Source organism: Lutra lutra, chromosome 3 (genome assembly GCF_902655055.1).
Source record: "Lutra lutra chromosome 3, mLutLut1.2, whole genome shotgun sequence".
NCBI classification, from domain to species: Eukaryota; Metazoa; Chordata; class Mammalia; order Carnivora; family Mustelidae; genus Lutra; species Lutra lutra.
The window spans coordinates 105,043,282-105,058,414 of NC_062280.1; the positions used below are offsets into that span (position 1 = coordinate 105,043,282).

At 35.8% G+C, this 15,133-nt stretch overlaps 1 protein-coding gene across 5 annotated transcripts in view; it reads left to right on the forward strand.

Annotated features, from left to right (window-relative positions):
• Positions 1-15,133, forward strand: part of PTPN4 (protein tyrosine phosphatase non-receptor type 4) — a 220,522-nt gene that overhangs the window by 28,114 nt on the left and 177,275 nt on the right. For 2 of the 5 annotated variants that reach the window (XM_047722596.1, XM_047722597.1), the window contains exons 1-2: positions 10,125-10,165; positions 14,303-14,457. In XM_047722596.1, coding sequence (XP_047578552.1) covers positions 10,153-10,165; positions 14,303-14,457 — 168 coding nt within the window. In that variant the 5' untranslated portion in view covers positions 10,125-10,152. Of the gene's footprint in view, positions 1-10,124; positions 10,166-14,302; positions 14,458-15,133 lie in introns of those variants that run through there. The other 3 variants (XM_047722599.1, XM_047722600.1, XM_047722598.1) reach the window with 3 other exon arrangements.

Sequence of the window (15,133 nt, forward strand, 5' to 3'; positions counted from 1 at the left end):
AAAAAAAAAGATAGTTAACTACTTTGAAAACATCAGATGGGTAGAAATACAGAAATTTGAATACAACAAAAGGTAGTTAAATTTAATTACTTTCAATTAATTGATACCCCAAATTTTTCCATGCTCTGGTTTATACTTAATGTGATTCTGAACCCAATTCACTGCTTTCTTAATTGGGTGAACATTTTATGTAGCAAATAGTGTAACCAGGGCCGATATAAGTAAAGTTTATGAAATATTAACATGAAACATGTTCATCTTTTCTAGAAACTGATACTTTAAGAACCATTGGACTAGTTTCCAAGTTAATTTTTCTTCCCTATTTGTTTCCTCCTTTTGTTGCTTTGATCATATAAATATATTTTATTTTCAGTGACATTTTGTTCCTGCAAGCATGAATTATGACATTAATAGAAGGTTTGATTTATGATTATGGAAATTGTGATCTAGTTTTAAGCTGTGCCCTTTTATTTCACAAAATTTCTAAATTGAAAACAAAAAGTTCTTTCCTTTATATTTGGGTTATTCTGTGTAGGACCATTTAATATAGTTATATAAATTATTCTTTGGGAGTAAATTAACCACTTGAAGATTAATCAGCTTGTATTTCTGCTTACAGTCTAGTACCTGTTTTATATCGTGGTCCCTAAAATAACCCTTTGTGGTGAATGCTATTACTTTGACATTTCTGTAGATGAAGGAAATGAGGCAGAAATAAGTTAAAGAGAATAAACATCTTGTCATTTTCTTTCTTCCTTTCTCTCTTTCTTTCTTTCTAAGATTTAATTTATTTTTTTGACAGAGAGAGACAGCAAGAGAATGCATACAAGCAGGAGGAGTGGGAAGAGGAGAAGCAGGCTTCCTGCCGAGCAGGGAGCCCGACCTGGGGCTCTATCCCAGGACTCTGGGATCGTGACCTGAGCTGAAGGCAGACACTTAAGACTGAGCCACTTTATTTGAGAGAGAGAGAGCACAAGTGGGGGAGTGGCAGAGGGAGAGAGAGAAGCAGGCTCCCAACTGATCAGAGAGCCCAGTGCCAGGCTTGATCTCACAACCCTGGGATCATGACCTGAGCTAAAGGCAGACACTTAACCAACTGAGCCACACAGGTGCTCCATTGTCTTTTATTTTCTTAGTAACAAGTCTTAAGATTGTAATGTATAGAAGAATCTTTGTATCCAATCCTGTGACATCTGAGGTTCAAACTGAATAAAAATTTTAATTGGCATTATCAGCATTTGCCACTATTAGAAGAAATCAGTCATGTTAACATGATGAAGAACCTGGCCCAAATATGCATTGTTTAATTTAATTTTGTTATATACCAGATTATGAATCAGAATGTGAAAATTCTCTACATATTTTGTCTCTTAAGTGGTTTGACTATGTTTTTAACAGTTTTATTGAAGTATAATATTTAAAATATAGTGTTTGATCAGTTTTGACATATTTATACATCCATAAACCATCACCACACTCAGTATCATGAACATATTCATTACTCCCAAAAATTTCCTTTTGCTCCTACTGTAATCTCTCTCACCATATTGCTGGACCCTAGGCAACTGTTGCTCTGCTGTCACCAAAGATTACTTTGTGTTTTTTAGAATTTTATATGGATGGAATTGTATAGTATGTACTCTCTCTCTCTCTCTTTTTTTTTTTTTTTTAAGATTTTTATTTATTTCACAGACAGAGATCACAAGTAGGCAGAGAAAGAGGAGGAAGCAGTCTCCCTGCTGAGCAGAGAGCCCAATGTGGGGCTCGATCCCAGGACCCCAGGATCATGACCTGAGGCAGAGGCTTTAACCCACTGAGCAACCCAGGCACCCTATGTACTCTCTTTTTGATCTAGCTTCTTTGAGCAAGTATTTTGAGACTTGTCCATATTGTTGTGAATATCAATACTTCTATTTTATTATGTACTAATATTCTACTTTATTAATATACCACAGGTGAATAAACATGTACCACATGTGAATATTTACCTATTAATAGACATTTATTTTGTTTCCAGTGGTTAGCTATAACAAATACAAGTCTTTATACGGACATTTGTATTTGTTACCTGGATAGCTCATAGAGTTGGAGTAGGTTCAAATTTGTAAGAAAGTGCTCAACTATTTTCCAGTGTTGTTGTAACACTTTATTTCCCCACCAGCAGTGAATGAGAGACCCACTCTTCCCTTGTCTTTGGCAGCAGTTGGTGTTCTGTTGTTTATCTGTCTTGATGAGTATGTAGGAAAATTGCTTTATGGTTTTAATCTGCACACGCCTGATGTCTAATGATGTTGAACATCTTTTTGTGTGGTTATTTGCAATCTGTATATCTTCTTTGATGAAATATCCCTTTAAATCTTTTGTTGTCTTTAAATTAGGTTGTTTTGTTTTCTTAATACTGAGTTCCGAGAGTTCTTTATATATTCTGGGTACAACTCCTTTATCTGATAATATGCTCCCACTCTCCGGCCAGTCTTTTCATTCTTTTAGCAGTGTCTTTTGAAAAGCAGATGTTTTAATTTTGATGAATTAGAAAATATCAATTTATTCTTTTAAGTGTCATGCTTATGGTGGTTTTTCTAAGAAATAATTTGCCCAATCTAAGGTCACCAAGGATTTCTCCTATTTCTTTAAGAAATTTTATTATGTTAGATTCCAGAGAGATCTTTGATCCATTTTGTGTTAATTTTTGCATACAGTACAAGGTATGGATTGAAGTGCACTTTTTTTTTTTTTTTTGCATATTTTCAGCCATCTTTCGACATTACTAGCCTTTTTCTACTGAATTTTTGTAGGCATACCCCAGATATACTATGGGTTCCATTCCAGACAACCACAATAAAGCAAATATTGCAATAAAGCAAATCAAATGAATTTTTCGGTTTCCTAGTTCATATTAAAATTATGTTTACACTATGCTGTGGTCTGTTAAGTGTGCAGTAATATTATTTCTAAAGAAAAAAAAAGTACATATCTTGGGGTGCCTGGGTAACTTAGTTGGTTAAGTGTCTGCCTTCAGCTCAGGTTATGATCCCAAACTCCTGGGGTTGAGCCCCATGTCGGGCTCCCTGCTCATCAGGAAGTCTACTTCTCCGTCTTTCTCTCTGCCCCTCCCTCTCCTTGTACTCTCTTTCTCTCTAATAAATAATAACATTTTAAGAATACATAATTAAGGGATGCCTGGGTGGCTCAGTTGGTTAAGCAGCTGCCTTCGGCTCAGGTCATGATCCCAGTGTCCTGGGATCGAGTCCCACATCGGGCTCCTTGCTCGGCGGGGAGCCTGCTTCTCCCTCTGCCTCTGCCTGCCATTCTGTCTGCCTGTGCTTGCTCTCTCTCCCTCTCTCTTGGACCAAAAAAAAAAAAAAAAAAAGAATACATAATTAAAAAATTCTTCATTGCTAAAAAATGCTGCGAGTTACAATTACTGAGCTTTCAGTGAGTTGTAATTACTGCTCACAGATCATTACAACAAATATAGTAATAAAGAAAAATGTGAAATATTGAGAGAATTAACGGAAATGTACAGAAAGACATGAAGTGAGCAAATGCTGTTAGAAGAGTGGTACCATAAACTTGCTGGATGCAGGATTGCCACAAACCTTCAATTTGTAAAAACTCAGTATCTGTCAAGCACAATAAAATGATGTGTGCCTGTATATCTTTGTCAAAATTGAGTTGTCCATATATGTGTGGGTCTTATTCTGGACTCTGTTTTGTTTCATTCCTCTGTCTGTTAAGATGATCTTGATGACAATGTAGTGTCTTGGTTCCTGTAGTTTATAATGAGTCTTAAAATCAGTAGATTTAGTCTCCCATTTTGTGTTTTTCAAAGTTGTTTTCAACTTTTTTTTTTTTTTTAAGATTTATTTATTTAGAGAGTATGTGTTTATGCTAGTAGGGGGAGGGGCAGAAGGAGAATGAGAGAGGGAATCTCAAGCAGGCTCCTCACTGAGTGTGGATCCTGATCCTGGACTTGATCTCATGACCTGAGTTGAAACTGAGAGTCAGACACTTATCCGACTGAGGCACCCAGGTGCCCCTCAACTATTTTCAATTCAAATCCTTTCAATTTACATTCAAGTCTCTCATTTTCTTGTGAATTTTAGAATTGGTTTGTCAGGTTCTATAAGCAAGCCTGCTGTGATTTTTATTGAGATTGCCTTGAATCTATAGATTATCTAACCTGTGAACACAGTGTATCTCTTCACATATTTTCTTTCTTCAATTTCTCTCAGTAGTGTTTTGAAGTTTTCAGTTTCATTGCTATTGTAAATTATATTGTTTTTAAATTATAATTTTTGTTGCTAGTTTGTGGAAATACAATTAATTTTTACATTTTGATGTTACATTTTGCTCTGCTAATCTCACTAGTTCTAGAAGCTTTTTTTGTAGATGTCTTCAGATTCTCTATGTAGAAGGTTATGTCATCTGCAAATATTGGTAGTTTTCCTTCTTCTAACCTCAGTGACTTGTATTTCCTTTTTTTTTGCCAAATTGCTCTGGCTCACACCTCCAGTACAATTCTGAATAGCAGTGATGAAAGCTGATAGATATCCTTATTTTTGCTTTTAAATTTTTAAAAATGTTTTATTTATTTGGGGGTGTGTATGGAGATAATGCAGGGGCAGGGGGAGGGGCAGAGGGAGAGAGAGAAGCAGACTGCCGGCTGAGTAGGTAGCCTGATGTGGGGCTCAATTCCAGGACCCTGAAATGAGGACCTGAGCTGAAGGCAGCCGCTTAACTGACTGAGTCACCCAGGGACCGTGATATTCTTGTTTTGTTCCTGATTTTTACCTGTAAAGCATTCCATTTTTTAGTGTTCAGTATGATGTTAACTGTGTTTTCCATGTTGGCCTTTATCAGGTCAAGGAAGATTTGTTTGTCCCTTGCTTTGATTCTCTACCACCCATTTCATCTTTCTTATTACTTTCTAGCTACTGCTGAGCCATGTCATTTGTCTCTCTGTGACAGCCAAACCCTTTAATCTATATTTATGATGATTGAAAAATAAACTGTTTGCCATTTTGTCCTTTGAAGTTAAAAGTCAGAAAGAATGTGCTTTCGTTGAACAGAGAACATTCTATTAACATTAAATAGAATTCTAAATAGAAAACAATTTTATCTCACAGTTTTAATTCACTAATCATTATGTGAATAGCCCAAGTGCTTTTTCTGTCTCTTAACTGTATGTGTCCATATTTTTTTAGTTCGAGTATCACCATATATGTTCAGCTCTTTTGACTTAATATGTACAGATTTTTAATGCATGTAGACATAAAAAGATTTATCATAATTTTAGGTCTTTTAGAATGTTTAAATTTGTATTAGTACATTGAGCATAAAGGACTAAATATTTTTGTAGACCACAATTCATAAATGTTTTCTTAAAAAAGATGGTCTCGTTTCCACTGAAAGCAGTTGTGTACATGTATATCAATTTCACTGAAACACTTTTCAGATGAAAAAAGAAAGCTGTAATGGAGAATTTTATTTGAACTTCTTCTAAAACATCATGGAAGGTTTAGCATATTTTTTTTTCACAGAGTTAGAATTTTCAAGTAATAAACTTCTCCAGAAATCAAGTAGAATCATTGCTTTGTGAAATGAAAGTAAATGGGGCAAGAAGTGTGACTATATTTAGTATATTGGTAACTAAATCTTGTAAGTGAAGATACCGTTTTATGGAGAAGTCTTAAAAAGCTGATTAGACAGTTCATTTATGCTTCAGATCTGAAGTGTTTAAGTATAAGTTTCCCAAGAAAGTAACTCAGTACTCAAGAAACTGAGTAGTGGGAACAATGCTGAGATTCTTTTTTAATTTTTTAAATTTATTTTTATTTTTATTTTTTAATTTTTTTCAATGCTGGGATTCTAAGTTAAGTACTTCAGACTGAAGATTCTAAGATATACAAGATGAGAATAGCCCAGAATATATACTTAATTTCCTATAATTTTCATTTGGTCACTTCAAGGAATACTTATTCACTGCCCAGCATCCTATAAAGTATGGATGGGGTTGAAGGTTATGGAGGGAAATACAATGTTAATTATGAGGACTACAAAAGTAAAATATTTTATGCTAGAATGTAAGTTCCATAAGAATAGGGATTTGTGTCCCCCCACCCCAATTGATGTATGCCAAGGGCCTAGATCTGTGCCTGGCACGACATAACAAATATATGCTGAACGAACATATGACTGAATCTACTGGTAGTGTACTTAGAAATTATTTCTGGGGTGCCTGGGTGGCACACGCAGTTGGTAGAGCATTCAACTCTTGATCTTAGGGTTGGGAGTTTGAGCCTCACATTGGCAAAGAGATTACTTTTAAAAAATAAAATAGTTTAAAAAATTTATTCCTAATGTTTTTTAATGAGAAGGATGCTTTTTAGGTATGTGAATATAAAACTCAGTCTATTCTTTTAAAGTTTTTTTTTATTTTTTTTTTGTTTTTATTTTAATTTCACTTAATTAACATACAGTGTATATTAGTTTCAGGTGTACAATATAGTGATTCAGTACTTTCATACATCACCCAGTGCTCATCACAGCAAGTGCCTTCCTTAATCCCCATCACTTGTTTCCCCCATCTCCTACCCTAACTCTGATAATCATCAATTTGTTCTCTATAAGTGAAAGTCTGTTTCTTGGTCTGGCTTTCTGGTTTTTTCCCTTTGCTCATTTGTTTTATTGCTCACGTTCCACATATGAGTGAAATCATACAGCATCTGTCTTTTCTCTGACTTATTTTGCTTAGCATTATACTCTCCAGCTCCGTCCCATGTTGTTGCAGATGACAAAATTTCACTCTTTTTTTTATGGCTGAATAATATTCGTGTATGTGTGTGTGTGTGTGTGACTTCTTCATCCATTTGTCAGTCAGTGGACACCTGAGCTACTTCCATAATTTGGCTAGTGTGAATAATGCTCCTGTAAACATAGGGGTGCATGTATTCCTTTGAATTAGTGTTTTTCTGTTTTATTTTTGGGGGGGGGCGGTAAATACCCAATAGTGTGATTGCTAGATTGTAGTCCAGTTCTGTTTTTAACTTTTTGAGGAACCTCCATACTGTTTTCCACAAATGGCTACACCAGTTTGCATTCCCACCAACGGTGTATGAGTGTTCCTTTTTCTCCACATTCTCACCGATACCTTTTGTTTCTTGTGTTGTTGATTTTAGCCCCACTGACAAATGTGCAGTGATATCTCATTGTAGTTTTGATTTGGATTTCCTTTATGGTAAGTGATGATGAGCATCTTTTCATGTGTCTGTTGGCCATCTATATGTCTTCTTTGAAGAAATGTCTGTTCTTTTCAAAAAAGTTTTTAGAAATTTAAAGATTACTATTAATGAATCTTTTTCTCATCAAATAATCAAAATAAAGTTATTTAAAGCTCTCAGTTAGCATGGTGTAAACGAGTAAGGTTTTATTATATGTTGTGGGAAGCCAGCATCTTGTGACAATCCACATTTTAGACTGTTGAATATTTAGAATAGTCCATTTTTGTAGTTGGCCTTAGCAATGTAAATTTATCCTTTTAAAGTTAGTTAATTTTATCTTAAATACTTTCTGACCATTATTGTTCGTGACTCAAGGTTGAGAAGAATCTTTTGGCATTAATAGCTACTTGAGGTTGTATATAAAGCTTTATTATGTAATTTTAAAAATATATAAATCTGGGGGCACCTGAGTGGCTCAGTCCGTTAAGCATCCGACTCTTGAATTCCACTCAGATCATGTTCTCAGGGTTTTGAGATTGAGCTCCAAGTTGGGCTGTGTGCTCGTGGGGAGTCTTTTTGAGATTCTCTCCCTTTTTCTCTGTCCCTCCCCCCACTTTCCTGCTTGCTTGCTCTCTCTCCAAAATAAGTAAAAAGTAAATCTTTAAAAATTAAAAGATACAAGTCTGAAAAACATTTTTATTCATGAATATAAGTATAAGAAACATGAGATTTTGAGGATAGAGGGTAGGTACATTTGTTCTATTATAAGAACATTTATATATGCTAATTATAATTTTCTACTGTCCTATTATGAGTGCTTTTTGTTTGGATGTTTCCTACTTAGGGTAACCAAGTTTAGGTTTCTCTGGTCTGTAAAGAACAGTGGCTTTTAACCTTACTTATAATCTACTAAACCTGTTTAAACATGGAACCAATAGATGGGTTACTTTCAGGATATGTTTATGTAAGTATGTTGTCCAAGAGTAGATTTGGGTTGTCTCTAAAAACATGTGACTCAGTTTTCTAAATAACTACATATTTGTAGAAAGGCTACTCAGTGTTCTGTTTGTTTTTGCTAAAAATGGAAGCAATACCCAATAAAGTATTTGCTTAATGTTAATTGGTTTTCAAAATACAGAAAAGTGCTGTTTGCACTTCACTTTGTAAATAGTATTCACAATAAAATTATAATATTTATTTATTTATTTTAAAAAAGATTTTATTTATTTATTTGACAGAGATCACAAGTAGGCAGAGAGGCAGGAAGAGAGAGAGGAAGGGAAGCAGTCTCCCTGCTGAGCAGAGAGCCCGATGTGGGGCTCGATCCCAGGACCCTGGGATCATGACCTGAGCTGAAGGCAGAGGCTTTAACCCACTGAGCCACCCAGGCACCCCTAAAATTATAATATTTAAAGCATAAAGGGCACCTGGCTGTCTTAGTCAGAAGAGCATGCGACTCTTAATCTTGAAATTGTGAGTTCGAGTCCCATGTTGGCTGTAAAGATTACTTACATAAGTAAATAAACTTAAAAAAAAAATAAAAGCATGATATTAGCATTCCCCAGACAGCAATTAGAAAGTTGTGTGAGATAACGTAAACTAGACTATGTGAGTAGTCATTAAGGAGAAAAGTAATAAAGAGTTTTGAAAAATGGATAGTCTGTGTTTGTTCATGTAGTCTCCTTTAGTGACTTTTTGAAAGTTTATATGTAGCATAGAGGATGATCAGAAGAGCCCACTAGAAACATTTGATATTTTGCTCAACTGGGACTTTAAGGACTTATGTTCTCTTAGCATCTCTAAAAGAACGTTTTGCTCTCATAAGTGAATAAAAAAAGTTGGAAGTGCTCTAGAAAAGGTGTCTCTTCTGAGAAAGGTAGACAGTTACCTGCAAGCCAGATGTCATATATTAAGGTGCTCATAACCTTTCGGGAGTGTGTTTTCAAGATATAATGAAAATTCTGACTAGACTTATTTGGCTTATTGTTATATTTCTTATCACTTATGGGCAGTTAGGTTGTCACTGGCATAATTGTGCCATTTGTAAAGTGGTATGTATCTTAAAGGTAGGTACTTTTCAAGATTGGAAGATTCTCATATGATATCTGGGGTGAGTTAAATAGATATTTCATTGAAACAAACAAAGAAATTTCATTGAAACCATTAATCTAGATTCAAGTGCAAATGTCAAAAGTAGATGTGCCAGTAAATGGGGAAGACTGGTTTTGGCAGAATACATTGATATCTTTTGATCTTGTCATTCCTGTACCATTCTTTGACATTGTGATACCTTTGTGACATCAACCAGTATTCTTTTTTTGGTAGCTCCCCCTACTGTTAAAACTGATTTGCTGATTCTGCTGTTACTTATGAATTTCTAAGGTCTTTGCCCGCTTTCTTTGTCTGGACCACTCACCCCAGGTGAAGGGAAGGCACGATTGGGGAGAAGAGAAATACATATATCCATTACAGGCAAGAGTGGAACATGCACAAAGAGGTGATAGTGTGTGTTGCTTCATATTTTCTTTTTAGCTTTACAATAAGTCTTTGAGAAAATCCATTAAATTTTTAATGCTTTTAATCAGTAAGTGTATAGTCTTCTTCTTTTTTTTTAAGATTTTTATTTATTTATTTGACAGAGAGAGATCACAAGCAGGCAGAGAGGCAGGCAGAGAGAGAGGAAGGGAAGCAGGCTCCCTGCTGAGCAGAGAGCCTGATGCGGGGCTTGATCCCAGGACCTCGGGATCATGACCTGAGCTGAAGGCAGAGGCTTAACCCACTGAGCCACCCAGGTGCCCCTGTATAGTCTTTTCTATTTGAAGATTCTTTTTGTTTTTTTTTAAGTAAGCTCCACGCCCAGTGTGGAATTCAGTGTGGGGCTTGAACTCACCACCCTGAGATCACGACCTGAGCTGAGATCAAGAGTCAGATGCTTAACCCAGGTGCCTCATTGTTTCATATTTTCTATCTTTGGTGAATATTTGTTGATTGAGTAGTACCATCGTGAAACGTGTATTAGTTTTCTATTGATATGTAATGAATTACCCAAATTTGGCAGTTTAAAACAACACATTTATTTTCCTCCAGTTTCGTGGGTCAGGAGGATGGGCGCAGCTTGGTTGTATTTCACATAGTTGCAGTCTAGATGTTGACTGAACTTTGGGAGCCTGGGTTCTTTACCAGGTTCATGTGATTGTTGATGAATACAATGAAATGTAGGGCTGAGGTCTTTAGTTTCTTGCTGGCTGTCCGCTCCTAGAGGCCCTTTCACTGTTGTCTCACAACATGGCATACCATGTCTTTAAAACCAGCAGTAGAATTTCTTTTGCTTCAGGAAGTTCCTGGTTTTTTAAGGGCTTCCATCTAAGTCAGGCCGACCAAGGGTGCTCTTGATTTACTCAGTTGACTTGGGACTTTAATCACATCTGCAGAATCGTCACCCTTCCTCTAAGGAAGGAAGGAAAAAAATCTCATCAAATTTTTAAGTCTTTGCCACACTCATGTAGAGGGTATTGTACCGTTATCTGTTTGATTAATTAAGAATAAGAAAAAAGTTTTAAAATAACATTCACGTAGTCCTTTTTAAAAATTTTTTTAAGTTCAGTTAGCCAACATATAGTACATTATTAGTTTTTGATGTAGTGTTCAGTGATTCACTAGTTACGTATAACACCCAGCGCTCATCACATCAGGTCTATTCCCTTCTTTGATGCTTTTCTTTATGTAGATCTGAATTTGGACCTCTATTATTTTACTTCCCTCTAAATAACTTCTTTTAAAATATTGTGCAAGGCTGGTCTACTGGCAACAAATCCTCCCCCTTTTTTGTCTGAGAAGCTATTTATTTCTCTTTCTTTTTTGCAGGATATAGAATTCTACATCTCTAGGGTTTTTTTTCCCCTCAATATTTTAAATATTTCACCCTACTTTCTTTTTGTTTGCATGCTTAAGCAGTCAGATATATTCTTACATTTTTACATTTTCTCCTCAATAAGTAAGCTGTTTTTTCCCTCTGACTTCTTTTAGGATTTTTAAATTTTAATTTTTAGTTTTAAAACTATTTGCTTAGATATAGGCAGGGTTGGTTTTGTTTTTTTGTTTTTTTTTTGTTTTTTTTTTTAAACATTTTTCCTTTTTGGTGTTCTCAGAGTTTTTTGGATCTGTGGTTTGATGTCTGACATTAATTTGGGGAATTCATTATTGTTCATATAAGTTCATTATTCTTTCAAATATGTTTTCTTTTCTGCCCCTCTCTTCTCTTCGTGTATCCATGTTACATCTGTTTTTGTCCCACAGAGTTCAGGTGTTGGTTTTTTGTTTTTTGTTTTTTTAGTCTTTGTTCCTTTTGCTTTCTGCTTTTTGAGGATTCTCTTGATATATCCTCTAGCTCAGAAATTCTTTCCTCTGTTGTGCCTAATACATATCTGTCAGAAAGCATTCTTCATACGTGTTAGTATTCTTTACCTGTAACATTTCTTTTTGGTTCTTTCTTAAGATTTCCATTTCTGTGCTCACATTGGCCATCTGTTCTGCATGCTGTCTACAATATCCACTAGAGCCTCTAGCATATTAATTATAGTTTTAAATTGTGTGTATGGTAATTCCAAAATCCCTTTCATGTCTAGTTCTGATGCTTGCTTTGTCCTTTCAAGTAGTGTTTTTTTGGCTTTTAGTATGCCTTCTAAATATTTCTTTCTTTTTTTTTTTTAAGATTTTATTTTTAGTGGTGCCTAGGTGCCTCAGTTGTTAAGTGTCTGCCTTTGGCTGAGGTCATGATCCTAACATCCTGGGATTGAGTCCCATATCAGGCTCCCCCTCTCCAGCTCCCCTGTGCTTGTGTTCCCTCTCTTGCTCTCTTTCTCTGTCATGAATAAAATCTTAAAAAAAAAAAATTTTTTTTTTAAAGTAATCTGTACACCCAATGTGGGGCTCGAACTTACAACACTGAGATCAAGGGTCACATGCTCAACTGACAGCCAGCCAGGCATCCCTGTAAATTTTTCTTGATAGGCAGGCATGATGTCGTGGTAAGAGGAACTGATGTAAATAGGCCTTATTAATAGGTAGGGAGGAAAAACATTCTGTAATCTTCTGGTTAAGTTTCAGTATTTTAGTGAGCCTGTACCTCCGGACTATGAATGTCACAAGGTTTCTCGGGTTTTTTTCTCCTTTTAGATGGGACAAAATGGCTAAAGTGGGCTGGAGTTGATTATTTCCATTCTCCCACTGGAAAGCTAGAGTGTGTGTGTGTGTGTGTGTGTGTGTGTGTGTGTGTGTGTGTTCATCCCCGGCAGAAAGCTTAAGGCTACTTTTCTCCATATTTACTGTGGCAGTCTAGTTGGATTCCTGGAAGTAAATTTCCTTTTTTTTTTTTTATTTGTTAGAGAGAGAGAGAGAGAGCACGTGGGAGCACAGGCAGACAGAGTGTCAGGCAGAGGCAGAGGGAGAAGCAGGTTCCCTGCCGAGCAAGGAGCCCGATGTGGGACTCGATCCCAGGATCCTGGGATCATGACCTGAGCCGAAGGCAGCAGCTTAACCAACTGAGCCACCCAGGCGTCCCCTGGAAGTAAATTTCACTGTATTGTGGGAGTCCTCCTATGACTGGGCCCCCTGGAGTTTTTAACTTTCAGAATTAACCACATCAAGCCTCCTGCAATTTGCCGGTTACGGTTCAGATTTTCTTACCCATGTACTGGCTCCTTGGTGGTTTCTGCTTGTGAGTCTCTACTTGAGATCCTTTGTATTTGCCTATCTCTTTTGTCTTGGGGGCAGTGGTTTGCCCTGTGCCTTCTCTCTCTTGTGAATCCAAGCAGCCTTGGTGATTTTCCAGTCTGTTCTACTTTTAACTTGTAAAAGTGGAGTAGATAGACTTGCAAACTCTTAACATGTGGAACCAGAAACCACCAATCCCTGTCTTTTAATTGGTGAATCTTACTTGGCTAGCCCCTCTTTGTTAACTGCTAAAGCTGTTTTCCTTATACAGATCTCATACTTGTGTAACACTGACTTTTTCTTTTAGCTTTAATCTTTTTGACATGAACAGTCTGTGATGTCAGCTGCAGTTACTGAATATCACTGATTTGAATTGGTGTTTCTTTTGATTATTTTTTGCTTACTCATTGTTCAAATTTCTTACTACTTATTTCTTACCCATATTTAAAAATTCTGTATACTTGTGTTTCTAATACATCCTATTTCCTTTCTCTAATCGTCTTTAAAAGGGAAGTTTTGTGGATTTTAAACTTTGAATCCTTGAATGTCTGAAAATATCTTTAGCTTTATTCCCCACATGAATGCCAATGTTTTTGGTATATAATTCTGTGTTTCATATAATTTTCAAAACTTCAAAGCTACATCTTCATTGCCTCCCCCCCATCTTCATTGCCTTTTAACATCAAGTACTGCAGATATCAGTGTGTTATCTCTTCTTTTATAGGCAATGTCATTTTTTTCCCTTTTAGGTTAAAAATTAAGAAGCAAAGATCTGTAGCCTTATGTTTTCTATTTTATTTTTGTTTTCTTGAGAATAATAAGAATACTCCTATTAGAATTAGTTTAAATTTGATTATAGTTAAAATCAAGAGTATTATTGTATATATTTTAAAAAATTGAACAAACTCCCATGCTTCCCCCAGATCTTAATTTTAGTAAAGGTAAGGGTCCTTTAGAGGTAAACAGTCTTCCCTCCTGTTTCCATTCTACAGTGTTTTTAAATATTTGCATCAGTGAGTAATGTCCAACTTCCTAAGGTGGCATATTCTCCTACCCGTTTTTTGGCTACTCCCAAATTTATATATTTTGAATTGGATTATGACTTCCTGAATAATTTGTGTATTGTCTTCTCAATGGAGCACTTCAAAATAAAGCTCTTCTAAGCATTTTGAATATGCAGTTCAAATGATGAATTATATACAGTGCCTTTTTTTATACATGCAATTTTTATTAGTGTTTCAAAAGTTATAGTTGCTTTTTACTTAACTGTTAGTTGAAAATTTTATATAATAACCTTGGTGTTTTACACTACTTCATATCTTCAGCTATTCTTTTATTTAGTGAAATTTTTTTTTTTTCCAACTTAGACCGAGTGTGGACAGTAATGACCTCACGTTTCCGATTGCCTGCTGGCAGAACCTACAATGTACGAGCATCAGAGTTGGCCCGAGACAGACAGCATACTGAGGTGGTTTGCAACATCCTTCTTCTGGATAACACTGTACAAGCTTTCAAAGTTAATGTAAGTATTTTATGTCTTTTTTCTTTTAATAATTTCTGGTTATAAATCTGAGTTTAGATTGTATTTTAAAACTAAAACTTTAATTGTAGTACAGTTTGAAAGCCTTATTCAGTGAAGAAGGTCTGTTAAGTATGGCTTTGTAAGCTTCTAGTATAAGTTCCGATTTAAACTGGGTCTTTTGGGCGCCTGGGTGGCTCAGTGGGTTAAGCCGCTGCCTTCGGCTCAGGTCATGATCTCAGGGTCCTGGGATCAAGGCCCGCATCGGGCTCTCTGCTCATCAGGGAGCCTGCTTCCCTCTCTTTCTCTCTCTCTGCCTGCCTCTCCGTCTACTTGTGATCTCTCTCTGTCAAATAAATAAATAAAATCTTTAAAAAATAAATAAATAAAAATAAACTGGGTCTTTTAAGAAGTTGACAAACAACAGTGCGTTCTGATTAGTGGAGCAGATCAATAGTATATGGGTGGTTTTTATAAATGTGCTTGAAAGGTGTTCTAAATAATTTATACATTTTGTTTATAATCTTCCTTGTATTTTCTGTGAATAAAACTTGCTAAACAAAAAGGACAGTCCTGATCTTACCTGAGTCTTCTCTGAAATATTTGTTTAACAAATATTTGTTCATCCTATTGTATCTGTCTTCATTTGCTTAACATTGTGACTTTGCCCATGTGGCAT